General features: G+C 33.8%; 1 protein-coding gene across 1 annotated transcript in view; it reads right to left on the bottom strand.

The window, feature by feature from the left end:
- MS3_00008471 (uncharacterized protein) overlaps positions 1–15,786 on the bottom strand; it is a 52,067-nt gene that overhangs the window by 23,083 nt on the left and 13,198 nt on the right. The window contains exons 2-3 of the mRNA XM_051216808.1: positions 12,737–13,435; positions 10,388–10,564 (exon numbers count right to left, since the gene is read on the bottom strand). Of these exons, the coding sequence (XP_051065423.1) occupies positions 10,388–10,564; positions 12,737–13,395 (836 nt within the window). The 5' untranslated portion in view covers positions 13,396–13,435. The remainder of the gene's footprint in view (positions 1–10,387; positions 10,565–12,736; positions 13,436–15,786) is intronic.

Raw genomic sequence — 15,786 nt, 5'->3', positions numbered from 1 at the left:
GAACCTAACTCAGCTCTCAGCTCTTTCTTTGCTGTTTTTAAACTTCTGATGGAGATGTCAATAAAAGTTTAAATATTATAGAGATAATAAGTTCCATTAGTTTTTTTAAATAGGTTTTAGTGTCGGTTATTATGTTAAGCACATATTACCTTATTCTAGCTTTCGGACAGCCCATTCTATTCATTCTACTTGAGTCACATTCTGACCCTGTTATTTATTCACTTATCAATCTTGACTGTTTTTATATGAGCGCGTAGGTGTGTGTACATTTCTTATCTCATTACTCATCACATGTCTGTAACTTACTTTTGGTAGCTATAAGTATTGATTAACGCCTGACTAAATGGGAGTTGGCTTACTAGTCATCTCCACTGCGCGTCGTTTTGCTTTGTTCTATCCCATTCGCTTTATATACGAAATATATATATTCACAAGTCCATTTTCATTATTCGACTTATTTAATTCCGTTATTGACTAACGCGATTAAAGTCGATGATTATATACGAGGATAGGCGACACATATATTTCAACAACAATCATCATTACGATCTCCTTGGAGTCAGATCTCGGGCCACTAAAGTGAAGAGCCTTTTCGACAACATCGTCCGATCTAAATGACGACAAAGTAAAGGGCCCCACAAGGTCTTGCTGATGAACATTGAGTAACACGAAGTATAAGTCCAAAGTTTCCTCCCACTTACTTTACATTTTTAACCTGTATATATATGAATCAGCTGATTTTCGCTATAGAATTGACCTAGTCCCTAGTGTGATATCAGACAAACTACCTGGGAAAAAAATCCTTGACAAGTTTTATTCTTAAAACACTGACAAATTACTTTATTTAGTTTCTCTAAGAACTTTTAGTGAAAACAAGTTTTCATTTCTCCTACTAACAGCTAACCTACTTTTCTGAAAATCATTATCCACTTGACATTCAATAACATCTCCAAAGATACGTCGTTTATTTTTTTTCAAAAGAGAAAATATAAAGAATTTTTTTGATATTTTACTGGCTGACATCATGAGTCAATTGAAGTTAGACCACCATGGTAAACCTGGAAGCACTAGAAGGCCGTTCCGTCCTAGTATGGGACTCCTCAGCAGTGCGCATCCACGATCCCGCACCCGGCGAGATTCGAACCCAGGACCTGTCAGTCTCGCTCCAGGCGCTTAACCAACTAGACCACTGAGCCGGTATCCAACGGTGTTAATGTCTAACTTCAACCAATCCACGAAATTGCGCCACCGTACATCATTGTCTTCAGTGAGTTGATATCTCCCAACAGACCTGGTTGATAAAATAGTGACATGTTACTTAAGTTTGTATTTTGTAATGAAAAAACCCAACAAATTTTCATATTCCATAAAATTTCTTCCCTAAATGATAAATTTAAAGAAACTAGTGACTGATTGAATGACTGACTGATTGATTAATTTTACATCCTTGAAGGTCAATTTCAATCTGTATATTGGTTAACTTGTTCCATTAGGGGGTTTTGTTGTTGTTGTGGTGGTCGTTGTTGTTAAGACACATTTTTTCAAAGTGACATTTACGTATTATTACTTGATTAAATTAGTCAATAAATAAAAACCAATTAAAACACCGTGTTATATTTATTGTTTTAATAGATGACATTCAAAAGATTCTATCATGTGATTATGTAATTTGTTGCCGAGTTATTTATTGATTTAATCATTTGAAAAAGGTTTTTTTTGTATATTTTGTTGTCATTCAAGATTGAATTTTAATTAGTCCTAATTCAATATTTTAAATATTCAATAAATGTAGTGTGAATACTGTAAATTAGAGTGTAATTTTCGTGAAATGTATTATTTGAAGCAGAGTGAAATTATTCCCATTCATCAGTTATGAACATAATTATATAGCGTAAATGATATATTGGATATAAAAAGAGTTAGAGTTCTCAATAATATCTCAAATGAAAATTATACTAACAGGCAATATTTAATTTTTCACTGGCTGAAATCATGAGTCAATTGAAGTTAGATCACCATGTAAAAACCTGGAAGCACTGGACGGCCGTTTCGTCTTAGTATGGGACTCCTCAGCAGTGCGCACTCACGATCCCGCACCCCGAGGGATTCGAACCCAGGACCAATCGGTCTCGCGCCAGGCGCTTGACCAAGTATTATTATTATTATTAGCTTTATTCAATATTATATTTTTGGTACAATATAGAATTCTCAGCACTGAGCTGGCCGGCATTCAACAGTGTTAATGTCTAATGTCAACCGATCCACGAAGTTGCGCCACCGTACACCATTGTCTTCAGTGAGTTACTATCTCACAGAATCTCGCGAGGGGCGGGATCGTGGATGCGCACTGCTGAGAAGTTCCATACCAGGACGGAACGGCCGTCCAGTGCTTCCAGGTTTTCCATGGTGGTCTAACTTCAATTGACTCATGATTTCAACCAGTGAAATTTCGAAAAAAAATCTCCACAAAACCCATTCTGATAATATTTAATTACTAAATGAACGGAAAAATAACATATTGCTTGATAGTAACCGAATCATTAAATATTCATGACTTTTTTAGAAGTATCCATTTTAAATGAATAAATACTGACAGAAACCGACTAAAATTTACTCCTAAGTATCAACAAGTTGAATTATGATTCCCATACCTATTGAAATAATTAGTTGATGATTGAATGAACTCCTTAGCACAATGTGCAACATGTTAGTTTTCGTTATGATATTGTTACTAACATTAAGTGTCATTATGAATATTGAGACTCAGGTGCCGATAAAATTGGTTGATAAGTCCTGAATAGAACGAAACCAGTACTATGTATTCCATAGTTAGTCATAATCTAAAAATGTAATTAATTTTATTCATTTTGTTTAAGAATCAAACAGTAAAATAGCACAGGGCGATTTTTCATTAAGCTTTAGATAGTATGTTTATGAATGTTCCGGAATTATATAAGCCCTCTGGGCACTAAGATTAGACATAATATGAAAATTTGTACATAGAAATCTGGTTCATTTCGAATTCTTAAATTTATATATGCTTTCAGTGAGCTAATTTTGTCACAAAATCAAATAATTCTTATGTATGAACTCAACCAAATGATTCTGAATTATTTCTCCCCCCCTGAGGATCAATTTGGATCTTCTAATAAAATTTCAGTAGAATGTCCCGTTCTTGATAGGAAACCTTTGAGATAAACCATTTCAAGAGTAGTGCAGGCGTCTTCTTAACTAGCGTTAAATAATAATTACACTAAATTGTAAATCAACTTAAATTTTAAAGTATGAATTATTAGATGGGAATTTTTTATGTGAATGGAAGTATCATGCTAGGGTGTCACGTTTCCATTTAGAAAAAGGTGAATGAAGTCTTAATCTACCATCAGTTTTTTGTCTTCGTCTTTATGTAGTGCTTTCCTATTTTAAGATCCAATGTTTCTAAGGATATAGCTTACAGAAATAAATAAGCCTAAAGATCACGTTTAGTTTAGACTACTTTTGTATTAACTTAGCGTGATACTCGTTTAGTTTAACGTATAGAACTTTTTTGTATAAATTCAGTGAAAAATCCACTTTGTTATTCCCACTATTTGAGTTAGGTATGATATACTTTGATAAATCGTCAAATGTCAGTAAAATCTATACATAAATAGAATGTTTTGATTAATAAGTTATGCTTTTGGCTGGAGATTTAGGTGGAATTTCTATCTTTCATTTGCTTTAATTTTCTTTTTGGTTCCCTAATGCTTTCACATGGTAAGCATCTCAATGCTTCCACGATTATATAAGTCAATACATCTAACGCTTGTTTGTTTTTTAATGGTGAAAAGGAAATGATTGAAACTATGGCAGATAAGAGTGGACAAAATTATTGTAAACTATTATTCAGCAATCATTCCTCTAATCTTTTAGTGAATCATCTGAATTTAGAAATGTCGAAACCCAGTTAGTCACTCGTCTCATGGCCTGGAGGCTTTGAGTCCGACCTCTGGTAGGACAGTGGATAAGCAGTCTGTAGTAGCTATAATACCTTCTTAACATATTCTAACTTCTAGACAGACCAATTATTCCCACCCTTCCAACCTTTTGTGTCACTCATGTATATTTAAAATCGTCAATTGATCGCTGTTAAACTTGGGCGTCCCTAAGGCGTGCTTGTGCTTGTATGTTACCTATACTCGAATTGATTATCTGTAATCTATACTTCATTCCCCTTCAGTCAATCTTTATTCACTGATTTCGGCTGAAACGCTGATTTCCACATCGGTAAGAAGAAAATTGTTTAGTTAATCCTGACAGACTAGGTTGAAAAACCGATTCAGTGTTCAGGAAAGAGAAAAGCTTCAGTAGGGATTTGAGTGATTACATAATTCGGAAGAGAAAAACAAACAGACACAGAAGTTTACTTAGGTGGATTTCATGTTATCATTAGGGACGTCGAGGCAATTATACTTTATGAAGGAAACGGGTATGTTAGCAGTTTACTTCTGGACAGCTGCACGAAGGACTTACCTATTCAGAGACTTTTTAATAACACAAAAGCTCCAAGAACAGTAATGTGTGAACCAGTATTGGTCATGGATAAACGACATCGCAAGTATACGTCATATGTGTATATAGTGAGTACAGACCGAGTTTCATAAGGAACGGTGTGATGGTGAATAAAATTTACAAATTTCTTCCCTTTTCATTTTTCTGAAAAAAAAAACATACCCTTGTGATTAGTTCGATTTTATTTTTCCTCTATACGATCCTGACCGATATTGTAGCGAGTGTTTAACTAATGCTCACCCCTTTTTTATTGAAATGTGATTAGTTAATTACCACGATGAATGGTCAATCGTCGTTGGAGGGTTGGAATTATAGTTTTATAAACAGTAGTCTCAGTCGGTTCAACTAAATGGAAAAATTCCTAATAAATGAAGACAGTGGTATTTAAGTCCTACTTAGTAAAAGACAGAATTTTACTAGGTTAACTCTTTAGTATTTTACATGTTAATTATCAACAATTAATATGGTTTAAAACAAGTCAATGATGAACGCTTGTTCAAATATGTTCAACGGTTAATTTTGTATATAGTGAGATTGGATATTATTTAATATGGAATGCTAACAAAATTCGACATGTAAAATATATAAACTATGGTCATGAATTCATTTGGTGTTGTTAGTTTGTATCTTCCCATTGTTGTTTAGGGCTGTAATTGATCAGTCTCTTGTTGGCATATGTGCATCCTCTGCGGATTGCCTCGATATAGCCTTAAGTCACAAACTCAGTAGCTAAGTTGATAACGCGATGACGTTTGGAGTGAATGGTATTGGGTTCGAGTCCCAAATAGGACGAAACGCATGTCTTGGATCCCACTGCTAGCCATTATCCATCTTTGCTTATATAATTAGGAATGTGGTAAATAAATTGGATGTTAACATAATTTATAAGAACTTTTGTCTAAATTTGATCGAATAGTTTCATAGTATTTGGGAGCCGAGTTGATGTGAAACATTAAGGAGAAAGAATGAATCTGAAATAAGTTCAACATTTTGCCTAGCAATCTGGTTCATGCTTTTTCAAGAAATTATAATCAAACATCAACATTATCGAATATAGATCAGTACATGGTTCTCTGGGTAAATATATTCTAAATGATGATGGATGACCTATTTAGTATATAGTTGACCAGAGAACCATGTACTGATCTATATTCGATAATGTTGATGTTTGATTATAATTTCTTTAAAAAGCACGGATCAGATTGCCAGGCAAAATGTTGAATTTACTTCAAATTCATTCTCTGATATTATACAAATACATTCTTCCTCCTTAATGTTGACATAATTATTTTACTTATTATCAAAATGAATGTATACATAATGCAATTAATTAAATAAACCTACATAATGATAGTGAATAATGTGTGTTGTAATGTCACATACAATCAATCGGAGATATAGACACTGTTAAAGTGTTCATATTGTTTAACTAGTCTATCTCGTTTCATAATCTTACTCTACACAAAAGCAACATTTGAAGGTTTTTGGACAAGCATCCAGTATACACTGTCTCTGTGGTTATTTCAGATACAATTCTTACAAATATTCCCACTGAATATCGAAGGTTATATTTGTCATATGACTAGAATATTTAAATCTTAAACCGACTTGGTGTGATCTTGCTAATTGAAGACAAAAAAAGTTTTAACGATTTATAGAATTATTAATCCGTATTATTATACTCTCGAATAATAATAATATTCAGTATACGGTTGTAGAAAATGTTGAATTACTTTAGAATCATGAACCGAACGATGTTAGACCACTATTGAAAACCTGTAAGCATTGGACTCGTCATCATTCAGAAACCACGATCCCGAATATGAAAATCGAACCCGTAACCAGTGGAGTTCAACCGTGTGTGGTCTGAGGCAGTTACCTATCGAAAACAATCGAAGATGGTCGTGGATTGATTGAGGTTAGACATTAACATTGTTGAATGACGGCTCAGTGGTCTAGAAGTTAAACGTTCGCGCACAAGAGCGAAAGTCCTGGGATCATTTCCCACATGCGGTGTCGTGGACGCACACTTCCTAGGAATCCCATACCACGTCTTCAATAGTGACCTAACATTGGGTGGTTAGTGATTTTAATAATGATCATCATAACTAAATAAATAAAGAAGATTGGAAGGCATAATACTAGAAAATAAATACCTCAATTAAAAAGTAGTAATTCTTCATATCAACCATGTAGACAAGAGATCAAGTGTTTTTAGTTATCTGTGATTATTTTTAGTATATCATGTCAAGAATACATTAAAATGTAGCTTAAATGTCAACCGAATGACAGGATGTATGAATGAGATTTAAAAAAATAGAAGATATTTATAACTGTTTATTTACTGAAGAAACGTATTATGTTAAAATGGCACATCATAAGATCTCAATAGTGAATACTTTGTACATGCGAACAAATCTGACACAATTGGCCCATTCATTCTTAATAAACATACAATTATGATTATCATAGTTATTAGTTTGCCCAGAAACCAACTAACTTAAGAAAGGATGTGTGGAAATCATAACATTTTTACAAGGGTAATAAGTGACATGTACTTCACCTACAATTAAATACTAAGATATTTCTCTGAAGTAAATGTTCTATTCGACTATGTCATTTTCTTAAACTGTCCAATCGTATTCGATCATATCATTCGTAGTCTATAATCAACTAAAGAGCTTTTGAGTCATTGAATAAATGTATCATGGATTGTTAAACATCTTTAATGTCTATGCAAAATATGGTGTTGTATAGTTTGATCATATAAACAAAATTATCAAAAGGTTTCACATCTTTTTTGAGTAAATTAATTAAAACTAGTAAACATGTTTTTAAGTATTAAAAATACACTAGAAGTATTGCATCATTAAAATTAAGTAACTGTGACGGTTCCAAGTATTTGACAGAAGTTGTGTAGGCGAGACTCTAATTTATGGACGAGCCAATCAGAAGCGTGTTAGAGATCTCAAGGTTACGGCACCAAATTCGGTTCACAGGGAATTTTGTACAAATGGTGATAACTGAGCGGTTATGTGCATCATGTTGTTATCCACAAGTAGCATTTTGTGCACTCATCACCCGGAGTGCACATAAACAATATTGAAACTATGTGATCGAGGCTGGAAGAGTTTTTGAGAATTCATCATGGCTCCAGAGGCCGACTATTCTGTAGCCGTATGGATGATTTCCTCTACTGCATGCATTATGATTTTAGAACCTCTGAACCTCTTTCTAACCTTGACAAGTGTTTGAACCACGTATAAGAATTGTATCCACTTTATTTCCTTGGTTTTATGTAACACATTTTTACTCCATACGGACTGTGTGCTGCTTGTCTAATATTTCTCAAGGTCACTTAAGATTCGTTCAAAGGTCGTCCATAAATTAGAGTCTCGTCGTTGTGTAATAATTTAGGTGATGGTGAGACTATGTTGACCAATAGAAAAAAGTGTAAACGCCGGTTGTCTGATTTACGAAGAAGAAAAAGAAGAAGAAGAATATTACGATGGCGATAATAATTGGCACACATGAATTGTAAAATAAAAGAGAGGGATTATAAGAACTATGGAAAATTAAGAGAATGAATGGGACTCTTTTATACACATGTATTTGGTTTCAACTGGTGAATTAAAATCACTTCATCTGTGGATAACAGCAATAAAATTGATAAGTGAACATTTGGATAACTCAGTGAGGTGAATAAGGTTCGTGTTGGAAACATACAATACTCAGACCAGTGTAGAGCTCATCTAGGTAACAAAATCTAAATTGAATACCTAATTACTGCCTGTGCGTTAAATGTGCTTCAATGTTAATTGAATGTTATTCGTCATTGTTGTTTTGAGATTGTTTTCACATGATAATTATCACATATCTTTTACTAAGTCATGTATAATTTTTATTTTACATTTTACAGTGTGATGAGCTATGGTTTGCTTGTATATAAACCATGTATGTTTGAATATATAATATTCATATAGTGGATGGTGATTATTGTATTCTAGGCGCAACCGGCAGGGCAAGGAGAAAAACTACTATATTGGGAACCAAAAAGATTCGGAGTTAACTCGAGGCTACTTAGTACTGGTTAGTGTCATTAGTTAGCTTACGTACAAAGTCATAAAAATCGTTATTCTGATTGTTGGTCTTGTCACGTGATATTAGACAGGGTCATAAGTCATAACAAAATTCATGTCAAACAGATAGCTAACAGAATTTTAGTATTTACAGACTGATGTTAATCAATTGCTTGGTCTTAACTGTGTCAATCTGTCTAAGAAAATTACTGATCACAAATGAAATGGTACATTGTCTGAACATCGTTATTGCAGAAATTCATACTTATTACTCAGCATTCGTACTTGATTATTTTTATGCTATATGTGATACACACTTAGTAAAATAGTTATTACATAATCCTTTCTATCGAATAACCTAATTATTGTTAATACATTGAGTGACAAAACATAAACCGGAAAGTATTAAATTAGTTTGTTGAGAGGGCTATAAGTAGGATCATGTTGTGTTCTCATTGAATCGTCGTTGATATCTGCAATGAAAAGTATTAGTAAGTGTGGTATCCATTTGCAGGTCACATGACTTCATATCATAACCGTAACACTCCATATATAAAAAGTTACCCTCATCGGTTGTTGCAGAATAAACAAGATGACTGAATGTGCTGCGTATAAAAGATCTCACCCATTTACCATGACCGTTTCTGACCCTTGGCGGTTGGAACTAATAGCATCAGACATAATTATCAACATTTTCATCATCAGATCCTTCACTTGGCTCAGGAATTTTATTATTCCCTCGCACCACCACATTCACTTCAGCCGTGTCTTCACTATCAACATTAGATACAGTCACATCCAGATCTGCATCGTCAATGATGTGTGAAGCTAATGTCTCGAAATCACCGACTAAGCAGAGATAGTAAGCAAGATTAGACTGAACTAGAAGTTTCTAGGTTGTCGCATATCGAAAACGTCCTGGGAGATTATTTTCTTTTTGTAATTTTCATACACAAAATTGATAACAGTAAAAGCTGAAGTTCCGGAAATCAATAAAGGATTGAGTGTATTCTTCTGATCAGCTGTCAAACGATGAAAGCTAGGGTGTTTCTCACAAGTGTTACGCAATAACTCATGAATATGACTCACTAACCATCTAGATACTGCGTAAAAGCCTTCCGAACAAATACTTAGGATTCACAACCACTACAAACAGGCTGTCTAGACCTATGGATAAATAATTTATTATGAAACAAACCTTTGTGTGGCTTGAGAAGTTGTTGATCGCTGAAGGGTGATCAGTCATTTTGCATATATATTTTATATAGAAATCATTTGGATTTCCATGATTGTCTTGTATTATGTAAATGGTAGAAAGTCACATTCTCATAAGCTTTCAGTTGTCTAAGGAGTTCTACTTCCGTTGAAAATCTTACACTAATGAATATCTCTCGACAAATCATATAACTTTCACTATTTGAAATAAACATAGCTGACAACCATGTTGACATAAACTGATATTGCCAAACCAAATTAAGTACTTTTATGAGTCAGATAATAGGAATTTTGTTGACCGGCTAGAATGAAAGTTTTGATTGTTTATAGAAGGTTACTTTTGAATAGTGGATGGTGGGAGGGAAAGAAAATCGGACGTATTAACATAAATTTCATATCTTTAAAAAACATTATTACCGTTTAAAACATGACAATCTAAAATCTATCAGAAATTTCTAACATCTAGGAAAGCAAATACAAAAAATCAGAATTAATAGATTGTAAAATATTATCTTTTTTGGGAAAAAAAACATTGAACTCACTTGAAAAAGAATATCAGTAAAGTTAACCCGATCAATAAAAGAATGTCCATCAAAGCGAAGACAATCGACAAACAGATAATATATGGATTTTGTTGTTGTTCTCGTTTATTCACTTCATGTCCATCTGATTTATTTAGGTCATCTATTAAGTTTAAGTCATCAGATGATGAATAGAAACTAAATGATGATGACGATGATGTGTGTGCGTGTGCGGAAATACGTGGGTGAGTGGATGGAAAGAGAGGAATAATACAACAAATTAATAACATATTTACGAATAACAATAAATGAAAATAAATGATCTCAACTATTGAAATTACTACTATCTCCACAATACCCCTTCTGATAAAAGTAAATGAGTAAAAATAATACAACTGTGTGTGGGGGGGGAGAGGATGAAGAGAATAGGGAATTGGGAAAACTTTTCATTTCTTGACCTGATACTCGTGTTGATTTATAGATTGTTATAGATTTATTCAAGGAAGTAAATTTATTTATATCTATGAGTATTTTACTCGGTTAAATTAGATTTAAGCAAAAATCAATTAATATATCTGTTATGAAATTTTACAAATCATAATTACCCACTTAGTGCGTTTTATTGGATAATAATAATCATAATCATTATAAGCCTAAAATTCATTTAGAACATTAACTGAGAAGCGGGTTGTGTATGTGTGTGTGTGTGTGTGAACGTTTATCCGAGAAGTGATACATTTAAATTATACATAAATGGCATGACTATATATGTACGCACATTTAATCAGTCGGTTAACTTTGTACATTACTGCATATATGTATGCGTGTATATTTTAAGGGGACAAAGTTACTTCAGATATTGAATAACCACAATAATTAGATGACTTTTGAATGAAGCCTCAGGATAAATAATTTTATTGATGAGCTTAGAAATCCTATTTTACGTACAAAAAAAATCAACTATGGGAACGTAGATATGATCTTTGCTTCTTCGAGTGTTATTGTTGCTACGGCAACATTATCTGATGATAAGCAATGGAAACTCTATTATTTTTAAACTAATATTTAAGTATGTATTATTTAGTGAGTTTTTGTTAATCCAAAGTCTACGACAAAGTAATGGATTAGGTTAATCTCAGTAACCCCCCTTCACACTGGTTTATGGAATAAGTCATTGAAATACAAGGAAGTTGAAATTTCTGGTACATTAACCTGAAACTATGGATGAATATAAACGACTAGATTTAATGAGTCTGTAATACATGTTCGGATGAAATTATATCATCCAATCCATGAAATTGAGCAACCATATTCCATTGTCTGAGGTAGATACCTGTCTCTACCTGACACGGATTAGCTACACTGGTCATAGTTTCTCACTAGAACTCCGACAATTCCCTTACGAAGCTGGTTACTAGTGAGCACATGGAAATTATCAGTACGAGGTTGTGGATATTGTTGAGTTTTTGATTGAGATCATGAATCGACGAATGTTAGGTCATCATTGAAAACCTGGAAGCACTGGACGGCTGCTTCGTTCTAGTATAGGATTCTTCAGCCGTGTATATTCACGACCCGCACCTTTGTTCTCGCGTTCTAACACTGTTGGTTGGTTTTAAGTCCCACGAGTTACAACTACTTTACCCTTGACATTACTTACATAATACAATGTAATTTATATTCCAGTACTGTGTTAGTCATCAACTATCGTGCAAAGTTTCAGTTATCTATAAATCTTAACAGTTAGAATCAATTCATTTTAATAAAAGATACACATAATTGTTGTTTTTTCTTGTTATTCAGTAGTGAATGCTGTGAACTAAACAATTCTGGTAAATATGACAGATATGTCCATTATTGTTTTATTTTTTCAGGTTTGGACACTCTCATGCCACGATTCTGATTGATATGATTAACCAGAATCAAGCCAAACAGTCGAGTTTTCATTAAAGAATAACGCACAAAATTAATATCCTTCAATGGTTTCTGACATTTGAATATATTTATTGTCACTGTTAATAATTTCTATATAATAAGTATGTTATTTGTATTGAATAAAGAAAACATATTCTACTGGTTAATGATCTTGTCTTTGATCTCAATTCATTCAGGGGCTTAAGTTAGCAATCCAGTCTCGTGTACAACTGAACTATCATTCATCCAAATTATATCATTGTATACTACCTATCAATCGGTATTCTGTCCATTCATCTTGACAATCTAAAGCTCGTTTACAAATCACAAAATCTTTTTAGAGTAAGACGAAACAGCCGTGTCTTCATATGTTAAACAAAAAATCTTAATTCCATTAAATGATCGTTAATATTTCGAAGAATAACTCAAATTCAATTAATCTAATTTATAACATACTTTGTTGACGATTCAAGTTTATTAGTTCCATGTAGACAAGATAAACAAGATAACTTCTTTTTGTTGTTTTTCCTACCACTCCCAATTCCACTGCCAATTCCTCCTGCCCCAATTCCAACACCTCCACTACTGCTTGCGTAACCATCTCTTATCGATGTACCATAATGTAAAGGTGGCAGGGCACCATAACCTCCATGCATTATATTAGGACTTCTAGGCGTAGGTAAGCGTATTGAATGTTGCATATCTTGAATGGTACTAGCGGTATCGTGTTCCATGGAGGATGGTTGTTGTGATTGGTGTGAATTTTGTTGTTGAATAGGTAAATTAATTTTTGGTGGAGATAACACAACAGTTTGACCATAACCACGTAACCATGGTTGGTCTATACTGCTCATACTATCAAATAATGGATTTGTTAAATTCCTAGATCCTTCACTTTTAACATCGATACGATTTAATCGATTCATTGTTTCAGCTCTACGTGTTTCTGCAATACTTTCACTTGTAAGTAATTGACTACGACTTTCTTCATCTGTATCTGTATTAGGAAAATACAATGATGTCGATCGAGCATAACGTATTGCTGAGATACTTGAACGTCTAGCATTATTACCATTGAATGTGTTCAATGTTCTATTTGCTGGCAACGTATTCATCGACTTTTTCTTGATTGAATTTACTATTTCTTGAAATAATCTAATGAAAACGAATAAAAATAAGTAACTATTTATCAGTATAAGGTTATGGAGATTGTTGAGTTTAGATTGATATCATAAATGGATCAATATTAGACCACTATTGAAAACCTGTAAATGATTGTAGTGTCCCTTTGCTGATGTTCAGAACATGATTGAATCAGTCATTTATAAATAATGGCCAATTAAATTTAGGTGTTAACACCGTTGGATGCTGGCTCAGTGGTTTAGAGGCTAAGCGTTCTCGCGCGACACCATAGGTCCTAAGTTTGATCCCAGTGCGCAGGACCGTGGGTGTGCATTGGTGAGGGGCCCCGCACTAGGACGAGACGGCCATCCAGTGCTCCCAAGTTCCCAATGGTGGTCAGACATTTATCTATCCACGGTGTCAATCGAAAATGAATATTTGTTGTGAAATTCAGGTTTTCTTATCAGTCAAACTAAGAATAAGGAGTTTATATCAGTTAATCTAAAGGAAAATAGACAAAAGTATACACACTATAGGGGCGAATCAATCATCATAGAGGAGAAGACTTTTGACCTTTTGTGAGAAATTCAAATACTATGTATGATGAGCAGTAAAACTACCATTGTATACTACTCAAAGCTTTCAAGATGACAAAAGAAAGATTTTTTTTTGCTAACACAGAGTAAAAACGACAGCGTTAAACGTATCGAATTCCGTCTTTCTGCATAGTTTATAATAGGGAAATTGACACTATCCCTAAACCATAGTCTTAAGCCATTAGCTCTGAAACAAACCTTATCACGGTGGTACTATATTTTTAAGTGAACTAATCGGATAGCCCCTCTTGTATTTCTGAACAAAATTCACTCAACTGTATGGTTACGGGACAATTCATAATGTCTCTAATGTCAATTAGTGAATAAAAACTGGTGGGACGGTTATGAAAAGCACGACAAAGCCTCAAGAGGCTCTAAAGGAGTCGAAGAGATTCCGTTCAATACGAACCTGATAGAGCGTACTAGAATATCAAGGTGACATGCTATGGTTGGACAACTGTATAAACTTCTACTTGTTAAGTTATAATGATATTATAGACAATACTAATAACCAAAAGTACCCATGTTTTTCTGTATTTTTTTACTTTTACTGAGTAATAGCTTCCCCTAGCTCTTCCGTCTCTTGATTTGCGACTATAGGGGTTCTATACATCCGATTGCCGTTAGTTATATGTCGTGTTAGCCATAATCAAGCAGAGGATGTAACAAAAACCCTAACCCTAAATACCTAACCTTAACTAGAAGCAGTATGAGGACTATTAGAAATCTATTTGTGTCTTTATAAAGTTCGAAAAGATGGATATTCTATATCCATTAGGACGAGTTTATGAGTCGTTTTTTCGACTTACAGGCAGAGTAAGCAGTAGAAGGCTTTAATAGATTTATTAATTGCGTGAAATCAGCTTATACTTTGTGATATTATTGTTTTCTTTTCCACTAACTATCTATTTACAAAAGCTGTTTTCTGATTAGCTAAGAACTGGTTTGAAACTCGTTGCGATTGTTTAGAACTTGTCCCTAAAGTGTATATTTGACGAAAAATCTTCTAACAGTGCTTTGAACATTTGAGATTATAACAAAACACTATTTTTGGCACCATAAGGTAAAAAATGATAATGTTCAACTTATCCACTACTGGAGTGCATGTAAAAACATAAATCAGACCTAACCACAAAATTCCTTAACATTAACCATTAATCAATAAACTCTAATCACGTAGAATGTGAGAACTGTTGAAAGTTACATTTAGGTTCGAGAAGATAGGTATTCTGTATCCATGTAGAAGAGCTTATAATTTAGTGTGTTCTTTATTAACAGACAGAACAACATGTAGAAGACTAGTAGATTCACTAACTATGTAAAATGTTTTTTCATGAACTATTTATTCATAAAAAATTGTTTTGGTTAACACTGGATCTGAAATTTGTCGGGGTTATTTTAAGAATCGTTAAATTCGGTCCCGATACTATACTCCTACAGAAGAATACACATCATTCTGAATCTGTCATTCCTAAGTGAATCAAGCTTACGCTCGTTCAGTATCGTTAGGACGTCGAAGCCACACCTCACAGTCAGCATCTAACGTGAATCACCTCTTCGTCGTATCAATGTACTATGGATGCTTTAAAGACCGTACAATACAAAAGATGTAATTACAGAAACATATTAGTCAAAGTAGGTACAGGCGAAAGTGTGACCACCTCCGCATGAGCCAAACTATGGCGAACAATTAACTGATGCGAGATGATCTGTTCGATATTCAGTGACCCCACTTCCGATGACTTGGTTAGGGCTCAATGGCATTTCACTGGCCTTACATGTCTCTTC

This window comes from Schistosoma haematobium, chromosome 6 (assembly GCF_000699445.3).
Source record: "Schistosoma haematobium chromosome 6, whole genome shotgun sequence".
In the NCBI taxonomy this organism is placed as follows: domain Eukaryota; kingdom Metazoa; phylum Platyhelminthes; class Trematoda; order Strigeidida; family Schistosomatidae; genus Schistosoma; species Schistosoma haematobium.
Note: the sequence above shows the minus strand (reverse complement) of the source record. Positions and strands in the feature narration are given on the sequence as shown.